At 45.1% G+C, this 20584-nt stretch overlaps 1 protein-coding gene across 3 annotated transcripts in view; it reads left to right on the top strand.

Annotated features, from left to right (window-relative positions):
* The window catches only part of Ppfia1 (PTPRF interacting protein alpha 1), an 84550-nt gene that overhangs the window by 29248 nt on the left and 34718 nt on the right, over positions 1-20584 (top strand). For all 3 annotated transcript variants that reach the window (XM_059264013.1, XM_059263998.1, XM_059264006.1), the window contains exons 3-12: positions 7554-7655; positions 7846-8010; positions 8612-8686; positions 9061-9162; positions 9331-9549; positions 10753-10899; positions 12875-13009; positions 13871-13945; positions 14291-14374; positions 16079-16210. In XM_059264013.1, the coding sequence (XP_059119996.1) occupies positions 7554-7655; positions 7846-8010; positions 8612-8686; positions 9061-9162; positions 9331-9549; positions 10753-10899; positions 12875-13009; positions 13871-13945; positions 14291-14374; positions 16079-16210 (1236 nt within the window). The remainder of the gene's footprint in view (positions 1-7553; positions 7656-7845; positions 8011-8611; positions 8687-9060; positions 9163-9330; positions 9550-10752; positions 10900-12874; positions 13010-13870; positions 13946-14290; positions 14375-16078; positions 16211-20584) is intronic.

Below are 20584 nucleotides of genomic sequence, written 5' to 3' on the forward strand. Positions count from 1 at the left end.
ATCCATGGATCTGAGGTAGAGTGCCAATATGAGGTGATGTTCAGAAGAAGAGCAGAGACAGTGTAGAGGAATGCGGGCTTCCCTGTGGCAGCATGCTGGCTGTGAGGCAGTGATTACTGCTGGAGCCACTGTTGTTCTATACTTGGAGGACTTGTGCTACCTGGCAGTGAGGGTTAGTGACCCGTGCAAATGCTTGGGTTACATGTTTGGGAGCTTTTCACTAGTACCAGAGAAGCTTTGGCATTGACTCTATGCTACAGGGCCTTCTTGAAGAAATCTAGGCAAAGGAGTCTCAGGTTTTTGTTTGTTTCAGAAAAACAGAAAATGGATTTGAAAGAAGGAAGAAGGCCAGGGAGCTAGGCAGGTTCATAGTGGACCAAGTGGACATGGTGGCCTGATGGAGGAGCTAGACTCTGGTAAATAGATGGTTCCAGAAGATATGTGTAGGAGGTGCAATCAGCCATAAGAGTCCCCAGTGTCAGGTGATGGAGGGAGTGGAAGGAGGTGACATGCTGTGTAAGCATCTGACCTGTATGGCTGGGTGCTGATATCCCATTGGGCTTAGGAGGAGCTGGAGGCAGGGCAGGAAGAAGTGATGAACCCAGTGTGAGAGAGTATGGAGCCCATGAGATGCCCACATAGAGATAGGAGGGACAGGCAGGTGACCCCAGGGACACCTGTGTTCTAAAGTGGCAAAGCCCGAAATGGGGTGCCTGGGTCAGGTGGGAATGGAAGCTGGCTTGTACCCTCAGTGGAGGCTGTATTGGCTGGCCAGCATTCTTCTGGGGAGGAAGTGGGCCTGAAGCCAGGCTGCACAGATGGTAAGGACAAAAGTAGGGCTTGCAGGCCAGGGAGGGAGTGTGGGCCAGCCCTCAGCAAGAGGTTCCTCCAAGTGGCCGGTCCTACTGCCATGCCATTGAACGTCTATCTTGTTCACAAGGGGACAAACTTCCTTTCTTCCTCTTTTTAAAACAAAAGAATTTATACTTTATATATTATTTGTTTATGTGTATATATACATGTGCATGTGCACGTGTGTGCATGTATGTCCTATAGCACCTGGTTGGAAGTCAGAGGACAACTTTCTGGAGTCAGTTTTCTCCTTCCACAGTGTGTTCTGGGTGTGTTGGGCTTGTGCAGCAAGTGCTTTTACCCATGAGCCATCTTGCTGCTCTTTTTTCTAGTTTTAACGGTCAACCATCCATACTACGTAGAGATATGAATGGTCACTTTTAGCACTCTCATTGGCTACAGTAGATCACAGCACTAGCAGTTCAAGAGTATTTTTTCTGTAGTTGGTCTGAATACAGAAGGAGAATAGTGTGTATTTGCTTTCACCAAAACAGGCCTTCCTAGTGAGATGTTAAGGTTAGGTATGGACTTTTGCATGATTTTTCAAAAAGAGAAATGGGAAAAGAACTAGACATGCTAGAACTTGTGACAGAGTTGTTTATGACTTTTGAGACAGGTTTGCTCCATAACTCAGGCTGTTTTCAAGCTGCCTCTGCTTCCCAAGTGTGGGATCACAGCAGTGCACCGCTATACCTGGGGTGTGTGTGTGTGTTAACCTGCTGCTGATGCCCAGCGATTGACAGGTTGTTGCTTCTGTGGCCATGTGGCTCTGGGCAGGTCCCAAGAGGCTGTGAATCATGGGCTAGAGTGTCCCTCCAGCCCTTCTTCCCCATGGTTTGCTTCAGTGGGCAGTGGGTGGAGAGGTGAGCACTGGGGTAATGGCGCAGCTCCGCCCACTTTGCTCTCCTCATTTCAGATTCCAAGGCAGGCAACCGCTCTGACTGCAGGTGGTGTCAGTTGTGAGAGTTGGCTTTTGTGTTGAGACGTGTTTACTGTTTCTGTGTTTTCTTTTAACTACGCCCTAAAACGACAAGATAGGGGCTTTTTTGCCTTTGGTGACCTCTTCCCCCCAGTTTGGGTTTTTTTGTTTGTTTTGTTTTTTAATTGCCCAGTGCAGATGAGAACGCTCACATTTCCCACAATATTTGTACTTCTGGCTTCTTTCAGCAGCACAGCATCCTCAGGCTGTCTCTGATCTGCAGTGTGGCACAGGTGCCTTTTTAAAATGCTGGAATAACCGTGGAAGTTTTTTAGTACAATAACAAAACATAATTTAAACATTAAAAGGCACCATTGATGGTGCTGGCAGAGTATGGAGTATGGAGCTTACACAAGTGTGGAAGGGACTGAGCTAGATAGTGGGGGTGGGGGTGGGGAGTGGTGTCACCTCCTGGAGAACAGGAAGGTAGGAGGTGGAGGCCTATACAGAGAAATGCCTCTGATCCAGAGGGTCCAGGGACATTGGCTGGACTGTGGGTTTTGATCCACAATATTTGGTTTCTGTATTCTGGTAGAGCAGTTGTTTTTTGTTGTTGTTGTTTTTGTTTTTGTCCAGAAATGATAAAATTTGAAGTAAGCATTGTGAGAAACCAAGTTCTTGAACTAATTTTAGTGGTTAATCTTGTTTTCTCAATGACTCTTCTCTGATGATATCAAATGGAAATACAGATTTGTTTTGTACAGACTTAGTTTTTTGGGGGAGGATTAATTTTTATGTGTGTGAGTGTTTTGCCTGCATTTATGTATGTGTATCATGTGTGTGCCTGGTGCCCATGAGAATCAGAAGAGGGTGTTAGATAGAATTATGGGTGGCTGTCAGATTTTAAATGGATGACCAAAACCCTCTGTGGTTATAATGTCTGTTAAACATGGCAATATCAGTAAATAGCCTGGGTTTGCAGAACCACTGTGCATGGCACCTTGAGTGGTGAAGAACACACAGTCCTCACCTGCACATGGCCTTGGTGCGTGCTGTTCTTTTTCTTTTTCATTGACCATAACTTGGGCCTGGAGAGGTGGCTCAGCAGTTTGGAATACTTGCTGCTCTTAGAAATTTTTTTTTTTAAAGATTTATTATTATGTATACAGTGTTCTGCCTGCATATGTGTCTGCAGGTCAGACGAGGGCACCAGATCTCATTATAGATGGTTGTGAGCCACCATATGGTTGCTGGGAATTGAACTCAGGACCTCTGGAAGAGCAGTCAGTGCTCTTAACCTCTGAGCCATCTCTCTAGCCCACTTGCTGCTTTTAAAGAGGACTCAGTTCAGTTCCCTACACCTACATGGCAGCTGACAACTGTTTGTAATCCCAGTTCCAGAGATCTGATGCCCTCTACTGGCCTCCACAGGCACTGGGCACATTTATTAGCATGCAAACAGACATGCAGGCAAAATGCTTATATATAGAAATTATAATAAAGCCTTAAAAATATAAGTATCGTATTTGGGTTACAGTATTTTATTTTATTTTTTTTATTTTTATTTATTTATTTATTTTTTTGGTTTTTCAAGACAGGGTTTCTCTGTGTAGCTTTGTGCCTTTCCTGGAACTCACTTGGTAGTCCAGGCTGGCCTCGAACTCACAGAGATCCGCCTGGCTCTGCCTCGTGTTACAGTATTTTAAAAAGGGATTTATCGCTTATTTTTGTGAGCTGCCATATAGGTGCTGGGAAGTGCTCTTAACAACCAGGCTACCTCTTCAGCACCAGGTTATGGTCATTCTCTGTTTGCTTTTGTGTGTGTGTGTGTGTGTGTGTGTGTGTGTGTGTGTGTGTGTGTGTGTGCGCGCGCGCACATGGTCCTCTTGCCTCTGTTTTTCTAGCACTGGACTTAGAAACACAGGCCGCTATACTCAACCTTTTCTATTTTCTTTTAAACATGGGTTCTAAGGATCAAGCTCAGGTCCTCATGCTTGTGCAGTAAACACTCCACAAATTAAGCCATCACCTGGCAATACTGTTTTTAATCCCCCATTATTATTATTATTATTATATTTTTATTTTTTTTAAGACAAGGTCTCATGTAGCCCAGGTTGGCCTCAAACTCATTATGTTGCTGAGGATGGTCTTGAACTCCTGATCCTCCTGCTTCCATCTCCTGAATGCTGGGTTGTCAGGAGTATGCCGCTGCACCTGGTTAAAATTAATTTTGTTTTAAGAGAAAAAGGGTATATGGAGAGTTGGACCTTGTATAGTGATGTGTAGATCCCTACTGCACATGGCTGAGGGTCTTGTAGATTTTTGTGCAGCAGGGATGTGGTTTTGGAGTCTGCAGCTTTGGAATTTCCTGCCTAATGTTTATCTAAACTCCTAAATTAAATTTGCTTTGATAACATTTTCTGTTGTTGGATCCTTTTGAGCAAAGAGAAGTTTTTTCTTTGAGTAAAATGATGTCAAGTTTTGTGAGTTTGTTCTCTGTAGCTGGAGCAGTGTGCCACCATAGGTCTGGACTGTTGAGTTTATGGTAAACAGGAATATATAACTGGAATAACAGAAGTAAGTGTATCCCTTCTGTGCTAAGAGGACACATGGAGTCAGGTATGGTGGCACATACCTTTAATCCCAGCACACTCAGGAGGCAGAGGCAGGTGGATTTCTGTGAGTTGGAGTTCAGCCTAGTCTACAAAACAAGTTCCACAGCAGCCGAGGCTGTTGAGAGGGGAAATGGGGGGTGGGGAGCACAGGGGCAGGGACAGGGGTAGGGAGAGCACATCAAAAGCAAATAGGAGAATGGAAGCAGCTTGGGGATCTTAAAAGCAAGTCTGTAACAGTTTGTTACATTTGAAATGAAAGCGGAAGCCAGATACTTGGGAGACTACATCAGGAGAGTCGTAGGTTCAAGGTCAAACTGGGATACCTAAGTGAGACCCTGTCTTTGAAAGAAAAAAAATTTACAAGCTGTTTGCTGCTGAGAGATAGAGCAATGCCAGATGATGTCATAGGATGTTGGCTTGTATGGGAATGAGGGCGACTGCAGGTCATCCTCCCTCATCCCAGGCAGTAACGGCCTGCAGCTTGGGCAGTTCTGTCTCCATGTCCTTTTGCTGCACCTTGATGAAGTGTGGTGTTTGTTGAATTTGAACCTCGGACATAAGATGCTGACAGTTGTCTGTTTCCATGCAGTCCCGAGCTCTTCCCTCTTTCTTGCCACTTTGAAAGCCCATGAGCACCTCCTGCTGCCATTGCAGCTGTGTGTTCATCCTCCTCTTGCCCTCTTTGCCTCTGTGTGCTGGAAGTATTGTCCCCCCGGGGGCCATCCTGTACCATCCCCAAACTCATCCTATCTCGGTTCCCAAAGGGGCTCTGGCAGCCTCCCTCCCCGATCTGGATCTGTGCCCATCTTCTCTCTTTCCTTACTCTGGTTTTGCTCTGTGCCCAAGAAATGCTGCTTCTCCCCTCAGCCTCTTGGCTGTCTGCATAATGTATACAATTCTTGCCATCTGCAAGCAAGAGTCCCATCTTCTGGAAGATGTAGCCTCTGCACTATTTGTCCTTAATTTGCTTCTGGGTCTAACTTCACTGTTGTCACCATGCCACAGTCTCCATTGACCTTCTCTTACTACCCAGTGCCATGATGGGTCAGCCTACTTGATCTGCCGGCACCAGTGTCTTAGCTGATTTTGCTTCTACCTCACTGACAATCTGGGTCTTTTGTTGGTGCTCCTACATTTCCGGCTGTCTAGGACCTGGCTCCTGTTCTTGTACTGGTATCCTCTTCCTGAACACACCAGGAGCCCTGACTGGGAGTTGCAGCCCCCTCTCTGACATTGCTGTCTGCATATCTTAAATATGGCATGTTCATTCCTGTCCCTTCAGAGCGTGCTCTGCCCTATCACTCCACTCTGTAGAATCTGGAACCATCCTTGGGCCAGAATCCCTGCCTTTTAACCTACAGCACCAGGGTCCACTGTGTCTCCCTCTCCCCAACCTTCTTTGTGCTTTTCAGAACCAGCTTCAAGGGCTTGGCTTCCTTTAAGCCCTTGAGGGCTGCAACATGTGGCATTGCCATGTGAGCCTGTGCTTAGTCTCAGTGTTCTTGGTCTCCGTGGCCCAGCTCCTGCTGTCAGGTCAAGAGTGGGTTACCACGGCTACTGTTCCTGCAGGAGAATTGCTAATTTCTTCTGAGAGACATCCATGAGTTAAAATGATTACATGCTTCCCCCAGCCACCAGGGGTGGGGGGGTAGGGTGAGGGGACAGACACGAAGGGAGAAACGACCTTCCCTGGCTCTCCATTGACCATTGCACTCTCTCAACCATCTCCTCTGTCTCCCTCTAGCTGCTCCTTTAGAGATAGCTCTTTCAACTGTTGACTGTCTTCACCCACAGCCTGTGCTTGGCTTGGGGCACAGGCAAGCATTTCTGGGCAAGCCTGATGAATCCAGAGTGGGTGACTGGTAGTCAGTTGACTCTGAGTGGCAAAAGTCTGATGTAGATGTGATTTGAACACATGACTCCCTCCCTCCCCCCAGGGTTTCTCTGTGTAGCACTGGCTGCCCTAAAACTCACTCTGTAGACCAGGCTGCCTGCCTGCGTGCTTGCCTGCCTTTGCCCAAGTGCTGGGATTAAAGGCATGTACCACCACTGCCTGGCTCACACGACCAGCTTTTTAAAAGTAAAATTGCCCAACAACCACTCTTTATACTTTGAATGTCTGTTTCATTCTCTATCAGGTAGGCCATTATGCATCCTCCTTCCTTTAAGAAGCCCAGAGAAACATCAGGTGCATTACTTCAGAGTAATTATTTCAAAGGCTTTGGCTCCACTGAAAAACTGGCAGAAGCATGTGAACTCATGGTTTATACTTACACTCAGTAGACAGTGTGAGGAGTGCCCTGAGGCAGCACTGGGGATGGCCATCCGGATCTCTGGGTGCTCTCCTCACCTCTCTGCAAAAGATTTGATCTTAGCCGGGCGGTGGTGGCGCACGCCTTTAATCCCAGCACTCGGGAGGCAGAGCCAGGCAGATCTCTGTGAGTTCGAGGCCAGCCTGGACTACCAAGTGAGTCCCAGGAAAGGCGCAAAGCTACACAGAGAAACCCTGTCTCGAAAAACCAAAAAAAAAAAAAAAAAATTGATCTTGTGAAAAAGCTTTTTTTGGTTTTTCGAGACAGGGTTTCTCTGTGTAGTTTTGGTGCCTGTCCTGGATCTCACTCTGTAGACCAGGCTAGCCTTGAACTCACAGAGATCCTTCTGGCCCTGCCTCCCAAGTACTGGAATAAAGGCGTGCACCACCACCGCCTGGCTGAAAAATCAGTTTTTAAGGTTTGGTTTTGAGCTCACTTTCTGCCTAAAAAGACTGGCCATGAAATGCCCCACAGAGAGGTCAGGCCAGGGAGTAGCCTTCTAGGGCCTTTTCTTTTCTGTCTCCAATTGTCCTAAGTCACATGTCTTAGTTACTAAAAATGCCTTCCTGCTCCGTTCCTGGTCTTCTGAGGTTGCTGAGGAGGTGGGCTTGCATTGCACTATGCCCACTGGCCATGATGGGGACACAGAGAAAGGGAAGGCTGGAGGGCTGGGTGAGGGTCTAGGTTATTAGGGAAGCCTGGAGATAGGCCAGTCAGTCCCCCTTTCCCTGGAGGATCTTCCTGTGCGTTCCAGTGGGTGGGGACAGTGAATGAATGCTCTTGGGGTCTTTTCTCTGCAGAGGTTTCTGTTTGCTCATGAGTTCATTCAGTCTCTCTGTGCTTGTTGCCCTCTAGGAGTTTGCTGCGCTCACAAAGGAACTCAACGTGTGTAGGGAGCAGCTTCTGGAGAGGGAGGAGGAAATCGCTGAGCTGAAGGCAGAGAGGAACAACACCAGGGTCAGTCCCTTTTGCCTTTCCCACTCTGCAGAGTGGGCCATCAGCCCGTCAGCACCGTGGGACCTTAGCAGGTTTTAATTCAGCCTTGGGGGCTGCTCTGCTTGTGCTGAGTTGAATCCATCTTCCCTTGCTGTGGGTGGAGTCTTACCTGTGAGGCAAGCACTTCATTGCCTGCTGGGCTCTGTTGCAGCTGCTGCTGGAGCACCTAGAGTGCCTTGTCTCCAGGCACGAGCGCTCTCTGCGGATGACAGTGGTGAAGAGGCAGGCACAGTCGCCTGCAGGAGTGTCCAGCGAGGTGGAGGTGCTGAAAGCACTCAAGTCACTGTTTGAGCACCACAAAGCCTTGGATGAGAAGGTACCATCACCACACTGACAGCGGATGCCCTGTCACGGGGGCTTCATGGACACTGTGGTTACTGTTTTATAACCTCTGGAGCTCTGTGAAAAGCTTTTCTGTGGTAGAAGGCACTGGCCTATGTGGCTGATGAGCATCCTTGCCTTGAATGTCTTATAAATTGTAAAATTTTTCTATCAATATGCTAATAAGAATTTGGGCCTAGTACGATTACCAATGCCTATAATCCTAGCACTTGAGAGGCCACGAGGGTTGCTGAGAGTTCAAGGCCAGTCTTGGCTGCATAGATAGTGCTAGGCCAGCTAGGGCTGTGCAGTAAGATTCTATCTCAACCTTCTCTTCTCTATCAAAAAAGCAAATAATAACAACTTAGTGTTCTGATTTATTTAGGAACAAGATTTTGCCACATTTAAAACACACACACACACCTGTGGTCCCTGTGCTTAGGAGACTGGGGCATCAGGGGTTCACAAGTTCCAGTCAGCTTTGCTCAGAACAGAGACACTGGGGTGTTGTTGGTGGCAGTAGAAAGCCAGTCTGTTGTGTTCCACTAATGCTGTGCAGCAGGAGTCCACGTGCACACTCAGCCCTTCACTTGCAGGTACGAGAGCGACTCCGAGTAGCCTTGGAGAGGTGCAGCTTGTTAGAGGAGGAGCTGGGTGCTACCCACAAAGAGGTGAGCATGGGGTATTGTCATGGGGTTGGAACTGAAGGGGTTTGATTATTGTTGCTTAATTTAGAAGTGAGACAGTAATAGACACAAGAAGTTACTTTTTTTTTTTCTGAGCTGCGGACTGAACCCAGGGCCTTACATGGAGTTACTTCTTTTCCTAGGTGTAGATCAGCCTGCTAGGGTCACTGGACTCAGTCTCAGCCCTCAGCCTCTTCCAAGTGCCTCTGTCCACAAATGACAAATGGTTTCTAGAGCTCTGCTGGAGCCTTTGGCTGCACCACAGTTATAGCCACTTGTCTCACAAAGCCACTGGCCACCTTCGCTCATTTTTCTTACATAAAAATCTCATGCCAGAGTGTTCAAATTTTCTGTTTTAGCTAATGATTCTTAAAGAACAGAATAATCAGAAGAAAACACTAACAGATGGAATGCTTGACGGAAACCATGAACAGGAAAACACACCAAGCACCAACGGCAAGGCAAGTCCTTGGCTTTTTTTGTGGGGTCTCTGGTTTTGTTTTGCCATGTGGGGCTGTTGGGGAACAGTGGCGAGGTCTGTGTCCTCTGAGCAGCACACAGGTCACTCTGAGGGTCCCTCTTTTTCTGGAGGTATACCAAATAGGGTGCCATAAGGCTGTGCTTTTCAGAGATCTTCTGACGGCTCCTTGAGCCATGAGGATCTTGCCAAAGTGCTGGAGCTGCAGGAAGTCATAGACAGGCAGGCGAGAGAGCAGAGCCAGATGAAGGAGCGCCTGGCTTCCCTGTCCAGTCACGCAGCAGAGCTGGAGGAGGATCTGGACACAGCTAGAAAAGACCTCATCAAGTCTGAAGAGATGAACACGAAACTGCAGCGAGATGTCCGCGAAGTGAGTGTGGGCTGCACTTGGCTTCCCATCCCCTTTGTCCTTTGCTCTCACTTACAGGGACTTTTGGGATACAGATGTGTGCCCTTCCCTCCTGCACTGCCCTCACGCGGAGATCACATGTCTCCAGGGCTGCTGTAGTATGCTCTTGCTTGTGTTCCATTCCTTCTGACTTGCCCACAGAGCCCACAGACGTGGTGTCAGTTATGCTTGTGTAGGAGTGAGAGGCAGTGTGCCAGCCGTCTTCTGTCATTCGGATTGCTACACTCTGGTCATCAGGGTCTTTATGGAAATATGCATTTATATATATGCCTCACAACCATTTTTCCTTGGTAACTGTTTACAAGACCTTCATTAATCATTAGAAAAGAAATGAAAGCTGTCTGCTTTCTTGTAAAGCTCTTTCTGTCCCAGCTGAACCTGACTTTTGTTATCCTGTGAGGCCCCTACCTTTAGCATGTGTGAGACCAGGGAGCTTTAGTTGTGGAGATGAATGTGATTTGTTGTAAGGATTCAGACAAAAGGAAACGCTGTATGTATTATAGAACCTACTGGGCTGTGCTTTTCTTGGGCCACAGGGGATTAGTTATGTGGCAGAAAATTGTGATATTCTTTTAAGATTTGCTTCTTCAAAAAATATATAAAGATTGCCAGCAGTCACTTAGAAAATATGGAAGGAGTTAAAACCCGAATTTGGGGATGGAAGACAGATATCAAACATGCTGGAAGTTCCGGTCCTGGTCTTGGTGTTTGGGCTTTGTGGCACTGGCTTTGCTGCTGACTTTTGTTTCATTTGTCAACATGCTTGAGCTTTGCAAGTTTCTTCAGTTCTTACCTGAGAAAATGAAGCAATTCTGCCCGCATGCAATGTGAGCCTGGTTGTTGCTTGGGCAGACACAGGCTACACCTTCACCGCAGGTGCCTTCAGATTCTTGGATGCCTGAAGTGTCATATGGAGTGTTTTATTAATATTGTGTAGTCACATACACACTTGGTGACATGAGCAGATTGACCAGGCAAAGCTGCTCATCATGTGGGTGAACATGCTTAAAGTACGTCCATTTTACTCAGTTTGAAAAAACCGACAGTTTACTTGGGGGGGACAGCAGTTTCACGCTTGAGATGTACTTAGTCTTTTTGTCTCCTGAGTATTCTAATGAGTTCTGCATTTCTCACCCCCATTTCCCTCTGGAATCTACAACACAGGCAATGGCCCAGAAGGAGGATATGGAGGAGAGAATCACCACCCTTGAGAAACGCTACCTCGCAGCACAACGTGAAGCCACGTCTGTGCATGACCTCAATGACAAACTTGAAAATGAAATTGCAAATAAAGACTCCATGCACCGACAGGTACTGGGCTCTGTGGGCTCCTTTCGAGCTGTAATTATTCCTAGCTGTGAAGTTGAAGACCTTACCTGTAAGAATCATGTTGGAAATCAAGTCCAAATGTCATTTTTCTTGTGAATTACCACTTACCAGTTTATAGAACCTTGATTCTTCTGTTTCCTTCTTTCCTTTTTTTGGTGTGAGTGTACATCTGTGCCTGTGCATGTTCGTGTGTGTGCATGCAGAGGCCAGAGGTCAAAGTCGGTGTCTTTTTCTCTTCTTTGCTCCACCTTAATTTTTTTTTTTAATTTAAGACATATTTTAAGCTTTGTTTCTATTTTTAATCATGTGTACTTGTGTGTGGGTATGTGCCTGTGGAGTTCAGAAGAAGGGATGGGATCCTCTGTAGCTGAAGTTACAGGTGGTTGTAAACCAGTGAATGTGGGTTCTGGGAATCAAACTTGGGTCCTCTGGAAGAGCAGCAAATGCTCTTAACCCCTGAGCTATTTCTGTAGCCTCTCTACTGTAAGATTTTGAGATAGTCTCTCACAGAATGTGGAGCTCACATACTGTCTAGACTGGCAGTGCAGTGAGTACCAAGGTTCCTGCTGTATCTGCATCCCCAGTGCTGGGATTACAAGCATGTTTCTGTTTTTTATAAATGTGGGTGCTGAGCCTTGAACTCAGGTTCTCATGCTTGCACAGTTGCTAGTCTGCCCACGGAGCTATCTCCACAGCCCTTTCTTCAGTTTCATTGGAAGCCAATTGCTTCTTAGCCCTTTCACTAATTAAGTAGTGGTAAAGAACTTGCTGGTGCCAGGTGGAGGTGGCGCACGCCTTTAATCCCAGCACTCGGGAGGCAGAGGCAGGCGAATCTCTGTGAGTTCGAGGCCAGCCTGGGCTACAGAGTGAGTTCCAGGAAAGGTGCAAAACTACACAGAGAAACCCTGTCTTGAAAAACGGAAAAAAAAAAAAAAAAAAAAAAAGAACTTGCTGGCAGTGCTGAACAGTGCACTCAATAGCAGTCAGGCTGTAAGAGCTGGCAGGCACCCTGGTCCTCAGGATATATATGGTCTCAGGTTATTGAGAGTTAACTAGAAAAACCCAGCCAGACTGCTTGAAAGTATTTTATAAAAGGCAAAGGGTGTTGCTTGACCAAAAATAAATTAGGCAGCTGTGAAAACTGCCGCCACGACGTAGTACTCAGGAACTGTGGTGGGGCCTGCTGTGTGCTGTGTTCACACACACAGCAGGGGGATGGTGCCCACAGACAGTAGCCTCCGTGGTCTCACTCACCCCTTGCACTCTTCTACTTGCACTGACTTAGACTTTCTGCAGTGAGTTTCATATCTAAGCATTTACAGAGCAGCCCAAGCATCTTGCCATGGGCTGTGCTTTCAGGCAGCACTCTGGGCAGGGACTCCTTATCTGTCAGAATGAGTAACTCACATTCCTTTAGTGTTTAGTAACCTGTATTGGTTTTGGTTTTTTGTTTGGTTGGTTGTTGTTGTTTTTTTTTTTTTTTTTGAGACAAGGTTCCTCTGTGTAGACTTGGCTGTCCTAGAATTTGCTCTGTAGACCAGCCTGTCCTTGAACTCAGAGATCCGCCTGCCTCTGCCTCCTGAGTGCTGGAATTAAAGGCGTGTGCCACCACCCCACCAGTTTTTGTTTGTTTTTACTGTTTTTTTTTTTTTTTTTTAAGATTTATTTATTTATTTTATATATGTGGGTGTCCTATCTGCATGTACACCTTTATGCCAGAAGAGGGCATCAGATCTCATTATAGATGGTTGTGAGCCACCATGTGGTAGCTGGGAATTGAACTCAGGACCTCTGGAAGAGCTGCCAGTGCTCTTAACCGCTGAGCCATCTCTCTAGCCCCTTATTATTTAAAACAAACAAACAAACAAACAAACACAGACAAAAGCTTTGAATCCAGTAGATGCTCTGTCAGGTGTCTACAGCAGCAGCCTGAACTCTTGATGTTGTACCTTTCTAGACGGAAGATAAGAACCGCCAGTTGCAAGAGCGATTGGAGTTGGCAGAGCAGAAGCTGCAGCAGACCCTGCGAAAAGCTGAGACACTGCCAGAGGTGGAGGCTGAGCTGGCCCAGAGGGTGGCTGCACTCTCCAAGGTGCGTCTGGGCCGTGTGGGGTCATATGTAAGGCCTTGATGTTCTAGTCATTGCATCAGCATCTATGGAGTGTCCGTGCTGTTGTGTGATGGGAGCGCTGTTTCTGTGTAGCTCAAGACCCTTATTCCCATCAGTCCCCAAACCTGTCAGGGAAAAGCTGCTGTCTTTGGTGTTAGCGTCCAAGAGTCACAGCTGCTTGGGTTATTTCTCTCACCAACTTGAAGAAAGGCTGGAGCTTCTCTTAGAAAAGGAAAATGACATTTGTCTTTTAAGACAGTCACACAGTTTTTAGTAATTTTCTTTTGAGATTACTTTAAAATGTTTATTTGCTCATTGAAATGGAGTTTCACTATCTACCCATGCTGGCCCTAAACCTCTGCCTCTAGTAACCCTCCTGTCTCAGCCAGCAGAATAGCTGGGACTTCAGGTTTATACCACAATGCTTAACATAATGTTTTTAATGTAATACTCTTGTTTTCTACTACCCTTGTTAAGGTGTATGTCCTTTGGGTCCTCACCATCCACATCAGGGTAGGCAGGAATCAGGAGCTTCGAGAGTGATGGGTGGGTGCCCTGTTTGTGAGGCACAGAAGCATGAAGAGAGGCTGTGGATGTATCCCCAGCATGAGTCCTGTTTCCCAGACTTGGGCTTAATTGCTGGGGAGGGTTGGGAGAGGGGCCCAGATGGAGACAGCATCCTGTTGGTAAGGGAAACTTAGGGTGGGCCCTGTTCCCACTCCTGCACCTGGACACTGGAGTCCTTGTCAACTATAACAGAACCTTGCTTTTGTTCTCCCTGGTCCCCTCCTAAAGTCTCGGTTTCTTTTCTCCCTGCTGTCCTCCTATCCTGTTGCTTTGTAGTCTGGTCCTTTGTCTTCTGGGAGTTCTGCTGCTAAGGAAGCTAAACTGTTGGAGCTTACTTCCAAGCTTAGGAAGGTAGAACTGTGCCCTATGCTTGTGCTTGCTGCTTCCTGCTCCCCATGCTGACCACCAGAGGCACTCAGCAGATGGGTTGTCCAAGGCAGGCCAGTGTGGGGGGACACAGAAAGGCAGTCACTAGCACCTGCCACACTTGAGGTCAACATGAGAGGATTAGTCACCTCACAGTATAGACATTGACGCCACAGAGGAGGTGCTGATGTGTATGAATGAGGAAGTGTTGTCCCTTTGCCAGGCTTGACATGGTCCACACAGCATGTGGTGCTTGCTGCTGCTACAGTAGTATGTAGCTGGTGTAAATGACATGAGCAGAGGATCAGCTTCTGTCATCTTTGCTGGCAGGCCGAGGAGAGACATGGCAACATTGAAGAGAGGCTGCGGCAGATGGAGGCACAGCTGGAGGAGAAGAATCAGGAGCTGCAGCGGGTATGGATGGGGCTGAGCCTGGCTTCCAGGTGGGACACAGGCCACTGCGGGCTCGGGCTTCTCTGTCCCAGTTCCTCCTTCCATCCGGTTCTTGTCCTGTGGACCTGTGCTTTGGTCCTTTTGGACTGCACCAGTGTGTTTGTTATCCACTGACAGCAGAGGTGTCACGGGCAGCAAGCACTTCAGGCACAGTCAGGCTTCTTGGGTGCACAAGGCTTCTTGCTTTTCTATCCCCTCAAGGGAACTGCTGGGTCTCCCTAGAGTAGTGGTTTTCAACCTCTCTGATGCTGCCACCCTTTAACACAGTTCCTCATGTTGTAGTGACCCCAACCATAACATTATTTCATTGCTACTTTATAACTGTAACTTTGCTACTGTTATGAATCATAGTGTAAATATCTGCTATACAGAATGATCTTAGGCAACCCCTGTGGAGGAGGTTGCAACCCATGGGTTGAGAAACACTTCCCTAGAGCCTGAACCTAAAACTCAAGGCCTGTCTCCTTAGGTTACTGGCCCTGCTCAGCCTGAGGTTCTGAAATCCCATGTTCAGGCCAGAGCATTGACCCTGACCCTGTCCTCAGGTCCTGAATTGTCACTCAGGATGTGATGGTATCAGAGCAGGAGCACCAATGCTCACCTACCTTAGTGAGCAGCTGGGAGAGTGCTGTTTCAGCTGGGTCAGAGGGCTTGTCCTGGGAGAGGCAGGCAGAGGCATCAGGACACAGGGCACGGGCTCTCTCTACCACAGGCCTGCTATGGAGGAAGGCAGCATGGGTGTGTGACTGTGGAACCTTTGCACAGCATGGCAGCAGCCAGTGTTTTCCATCAATTTAAGACTGCAGAGAACTAGGAGAACTTCTGGGAAATGATGATTTTTAAGCTCTTGTATAAGGTCTTAGGCAATATAGGCTTAGGCACATCGTCACAGAGCCTGTGAGGCTTATACACAGTGTCACTGAGCTCTGAATAGACAATCATGTTTGCACTTGAACTTACAGCTGTTTGGCTTTGAGAGTGTTCAGGTGTGGACAGAGACAGGCATACTCTTCAGAGAAGGGCTGTCAGGCGCATGCCTGGCAAGCCTCCTCACATTTGGCAGCTATTTCCTGTTGGGCACAAAGCTGAGGGTCTCAGGAGGCTCTACCACCCATGCTTCCCCCACGCAGTGTTGCTGGGCCTGGTGCAGCCCTTCCTTGGGGTTTCAGTCCTGTCTGGGTGCTGGGGCTTGAGTGAGGTATGCTTAGGTGTGTGCTGAGCAGGCCTATCTCCAGCCTTGAGTTAGCACATTGTAAAGTTACTACGTTGTCATTTGTAGTTTTGAAAGATCAGCTTGTTCAGCTTTCACTTTATAGATTTAATTCTTTTCTCCTTGAAGCCAGACCCAAGCTTTTATTCACATCCAGAGACATTGCTGGGCTAATATGCAAATGGACTGATCCCCTCCAATTTCTTCTGTCCTCTCATGGAACTCTGCTAAGTGCAATTGAGAGCTAGAGACAGGTGACATTCTTGAGACGTTCATAAGTCTTTTCTAGTTCACAGCCTCACCAAGATTGTCTTGAGTTTCTTGTGTCCCAGTTGGTACCTGAAAGTCCCCTGTGGATGAGAGGAGGGGAGCATAGCCTCTGGTAACCATTGGTCCTGGTGCTTCTGAAGAGCTAGACATGAGCCTGAAGTTGGAAACTTCCCCTCCTGTTTTAGGCAAGGCAGAGAGAAAAGATGAACGAGGAACATAATAAGCGCCTGTCTGACACTGTGGACAAGCTGCTCTCGGAGTCCAATGAGAGGCTGCAGCTGCATCTGAAGGAGAGAATGGCGGCGCTGGAGGACAAGGTGGGCAGATGAGCTGCTGTGCTCCCAGGGAGAATGGCTCGGGACATGCTCTCCTGCAGACAGGGAAAGACATTAGCTACTCTCTGTCACCTGCTAGCTAGTGACGGGCTGTGTTTTTCCCCATTTGAGTGCTGTTTGTGTCCGTGCTCCCCTTAAATTTACTTCTTTTGTGTGTGCTGGTGTTTGTCTGCATGTATGTCTGTACACTGCTTGCACGACTGGTGCCCAAGGAGGTCAGAAGAGGGCTTTGGATCCCCTGGGACTGGAGTTACCGTTAGTTGCTGTGTGGTGCTGGAGATCAAACCAGGGCCCTCCGGAACAATAACCAGTATCCAAGTGTTGATTACCAGTCTTAACCTGTAGGATGGAGAAGGCCAGTGGCTTCCACAGAGGGCCAGTTGGAAATAAAATACATCTGGCTTTCAGTGCTAGCTTAATCATGTCATTTTGTTCTCATCACTCCACGTAAGTAGCTGTAGTCTTTCTTACGGAATCCTGTTGAAGATTATGTAGCCTTAAAGTAAATGCAGCCTGTTCTCTGTTGTGTTATTTCACAATCTTATCAAAATAAGCTAAAAATACATTTTAAAGCCAAGAAAGTCATTACTGTAAGAACAAGAATAACGATTGCTAGAACAAGAAATCTGTTAAATGATGTACAAGATTAACAAGCTAAAGTATCTATAATGCTTTCTTTCTATAGTATCCATTCCAGTCCTATCAGGTAACCTTTTTGAGAAAGTTTCTTTAATTTCTTGCTGTAAATCATAAATCATTTGAGAAAAATTAGGATGACCCATTAAATGCATCTTAACCTTTTCCCAGTTGTATTAGTTTGCGTTTCTATTGCTGTGAGGAGACACCATGACCACGGCAACTTTTATAAAGAAAACATTTAATTAAGGTGGCTCACTTACAGTTTCAGAGGTTCAGTCAATTATGATCATGAAGGGGAGCGTGCTGGCATGCTGGCAGACATGGTGCTGGAGCTGAAAGTCCTTACATCCCGGCTCAGAGGCAACAGAAAGTCAACTGATTGTTACACTGAGGGAAGCTTGAGAAAAAGATCTCAAACCTGCACCCACAGTGGCACACTTCCAACAGAAGGTGTGGCCCAGATTAAAGATGCTTCATCCAGCCTCCTCCAACGAGGCCACACCTCCTAATAGTGTCATTCCCTATAAATTTATGGGGGCCAGATACAAACTACCACAGCTCGCTTATAGTTTCAGAGGTTCAGTCCATTATTGTCATGTCAGGAAGCATGGTGGCATGCAGGCAGTCATGGTGCTGGTTACATTTTGATCAAAAGGCAATAGCAAATGGACTGTGACGCTAAGTGAAGCTTAAGCAAAAGAGACGTCAAAGCCTGCCCCCATAGTGACACACTTCCTTCAACAAGGCCACATCTCCCAGTAATGCCACTCCCTGTGAGCTTATGGGGACCAATTAATTCAAACTACCACACTAGTCATACTTACTATTATGGTACTTTAAAGATGTAATATAATAGAATGTAACATTCCAATCACATTTTATTTGTTCCCTCAATATTTCTAACTGATCTCCCATTAGTATTACATATAGTTTGTCTCATATCAGCTATTTTATTAACTAGCTCACTATCTATTTTATTTTGTGGAGTCCTAAGTTCTGTGGAGTACTTATGCCAGACTCTAACAAACTCAGCAGTTTGAATTTCTTTATGACGCACCAGTCCAGCTGTAGCAGCTACAGTAGTTAATGCAGTAATTCCCATAACTATATCAGTATCAGTCCATCTTCCAACAAGCTCTTCTTAATACTCTTTCAGTGAGCTTCTGTGCTAGACTCATCACAGGTGAGTCTTGCCATGGCTTTGACAGCTTCATTGGTATCCAGACTGCTGGCCTTGATCTAAGAATGTATAATCTTTCAGAGGTGGCATTTAAAGACACACTAGAATTAACACAGGTATGAAGAGTGCAGTGTCACTGTATAAGCCCCTTCAGCTGATGTTCATTTATTATTAGTTATGCATTTGAAATTTGGAGGAATGTCTAAAATGTGTCTTTGTGCTGTATAAAACAATAGAGGAGAGGCTCTCGTGAGCCTCTTTGAACTGTTTTCTTTTTGTCAATCTGACCTTTCATCAGACCAAAGGAAAGCATAAAACTAAAGAGCTAACAGAATCCACTTAATTAACCATAATCATCAATTTTTAAAGATTTAAACTTAAGGATTGTAATCTATGATTGGTATCTTTAAATTTTTAGGACAACTTTAATTAAGAACTTAAGAAGACTTTCCTACTAGGTAATGGGATATTTAGAAGTATCTAAGATAATCATAGAAAATCCTGAAGTAGAAAACAATTGGATTTTTCCATGCAAGCATGAAAGTACCTATTCAGTTGATACTGTACATGAAAATAAATTGTGAGCAATCTCAAAGCAGAACAGTTCCATGGAGAAGAACTTGTTGGAAGGCTTAACCTTGAAAACATATAGAAGGCCAAAGCTTGTCCCTGTAAATGAATTAAATTTGTACTTGGCATAACTACAAACTTAGTTCTGAGCACATTGAAAAATCTGATCTTTTATAAGGTGATTAATTTGCATGTCTTAATTATCTTTTAACAGTTTATGACAAGTTAGTAACTTTTATAAGATTAGGATTTTACAGTTTTAGACATACATCTCTAAGTTAACTTTTGTTAACCTGAGTATGCCTTTGTAACCTTAGGAATTTATCATCATACAAAAATCTATTTTAATCCAAAATAATAATAAGCAGAGGGTTTATTAGGACTAAGAAATTTAATGGTGTTGTCTTTTTACCAATAACAGCCATAGCTGTTCTTGGCTTTTCTCCTAGGCAAGTTTTTTTTTTTTTTTTTTTGGCTAGTGTATTTTTTAGAGACAAAGGTGTCTGCAGTTCATTATTACTGTCATGTTTTAATAAAATTGGATTTATTTATTTATTATTATTGTTTTAAAACAAGGAAACTGAGCTGAAGAAGCACAATAAGCCTTTTTAAATTTTTGTCACTTTCTTTCACTTCTGTCTCCAAACTACTCATGTCCCATCCATCCCAACTTTCTGTTCGACTCTTTTCTCAAGTTCCTCATTCCAGATGTTTTCTTTCCACTATAGCCTTCCTACATATACAGTTCTCTGTAACATTCTTTTTCTCTCAATTAGGTAGCTTTCCATTCTCAGTGCATCTTTACCCTTCATGTGCTAATTTATACATGAAGTGAGTTAATGTTGAGTGAGCCTCAGTCTTTTTAAGGATATGCATTTTGGATGAGGATGTGCAAACTGGAGTTGCAAAGCTATCCATTATGATCCTAAGACTGATTCTTCTTACTCTGTCCAGTCAACTGTCATCCAAATTTATAAAAACAGAAGAGTCAGTTAAAAAATATTCAGTGGCTGAGAAACATCTAATAAAAGCTGATTGAGACTTTTGAGCTGTATAACCTAGAGTGAGTACAATCTTTTTGTAGAGCATGTGGGATTTGTGTGTAAACATGCTCTTTGTTCTTTTTAATAAAAGCATTAAAAGCAATATCTATAGGATGATTAATTTTAGAGGTAACTTTAGGCAATACCCACGGAGTATTTTTATGAAATCTTTTTTTTTTAATGGCCATTCCTGCCACCAATTCCATTTCTTTTTTTAAAAATTTATTTAATTTTATTATACGTATGTTGGTGTGAGGGTGTCAGATCCCCTGGAACTGGAATTACAAACAGTTGTGAGCTTCCATGTGGGTGCTGGGAATTGAACCCAGGTCCTCCGGAAGAGCAGTCAGTGCTCTTAACCGCTGAGCCATCTCTCCAGCCCCTTTTTATGAAATCTTAAAAAGAGGATCCTTTTTTTTATAGATCCCAAGTAACATGTTAATGCAACCTTCCAGTTATTAACAGTGTGAAACAATTTACCTGTATTTTATTTAATGGAAAAATAATTTTTGTAGGCTTTCTATCAGTAAGAGAGTATTTTTTTGAACTATTAGTAGCCATATTATTTAATAAGCTAATAACCTGTTCTGTTTCAGGTGTTACGTTTTTATAGAATTTAACAAGAATTTCCAGAAAGCAACTTAAAGGGCAGAGCCAAATCCTCAGAAATGATAAACAGACAAGAGTGTACTCAATGATATTATAAATTTTGTGCTTTTAGTTTATTTACTATGAAAATTAAGTATTAATCAGACAATCAGAAGAAAAAACGTCCTTTATGTAATGAATGACTAAAACCTTTGGAAATTTAAACAGCATTGGCATATTACTTTATGTCCTGGTTATGATTGCTTCTGTACTAGAAGTTGGGCTTGTTTTAATATTTTCTTCCATGAAGGGACCATTGATACTGAGTTATCCAAC

Source organism: Peromyscus eremicus, chromosome 1, assembly GCF_949786415.1.
Source record: "Peromyscus eremicus chromosome 1, PerEre_H2_v1, whole genome shotgun sequence".
NCBI lineage: Eukaryota > Metazoa > Chordata > Mammalia > Rodentia > Cricetidae > Peromyscus > Peromyscus eremicus.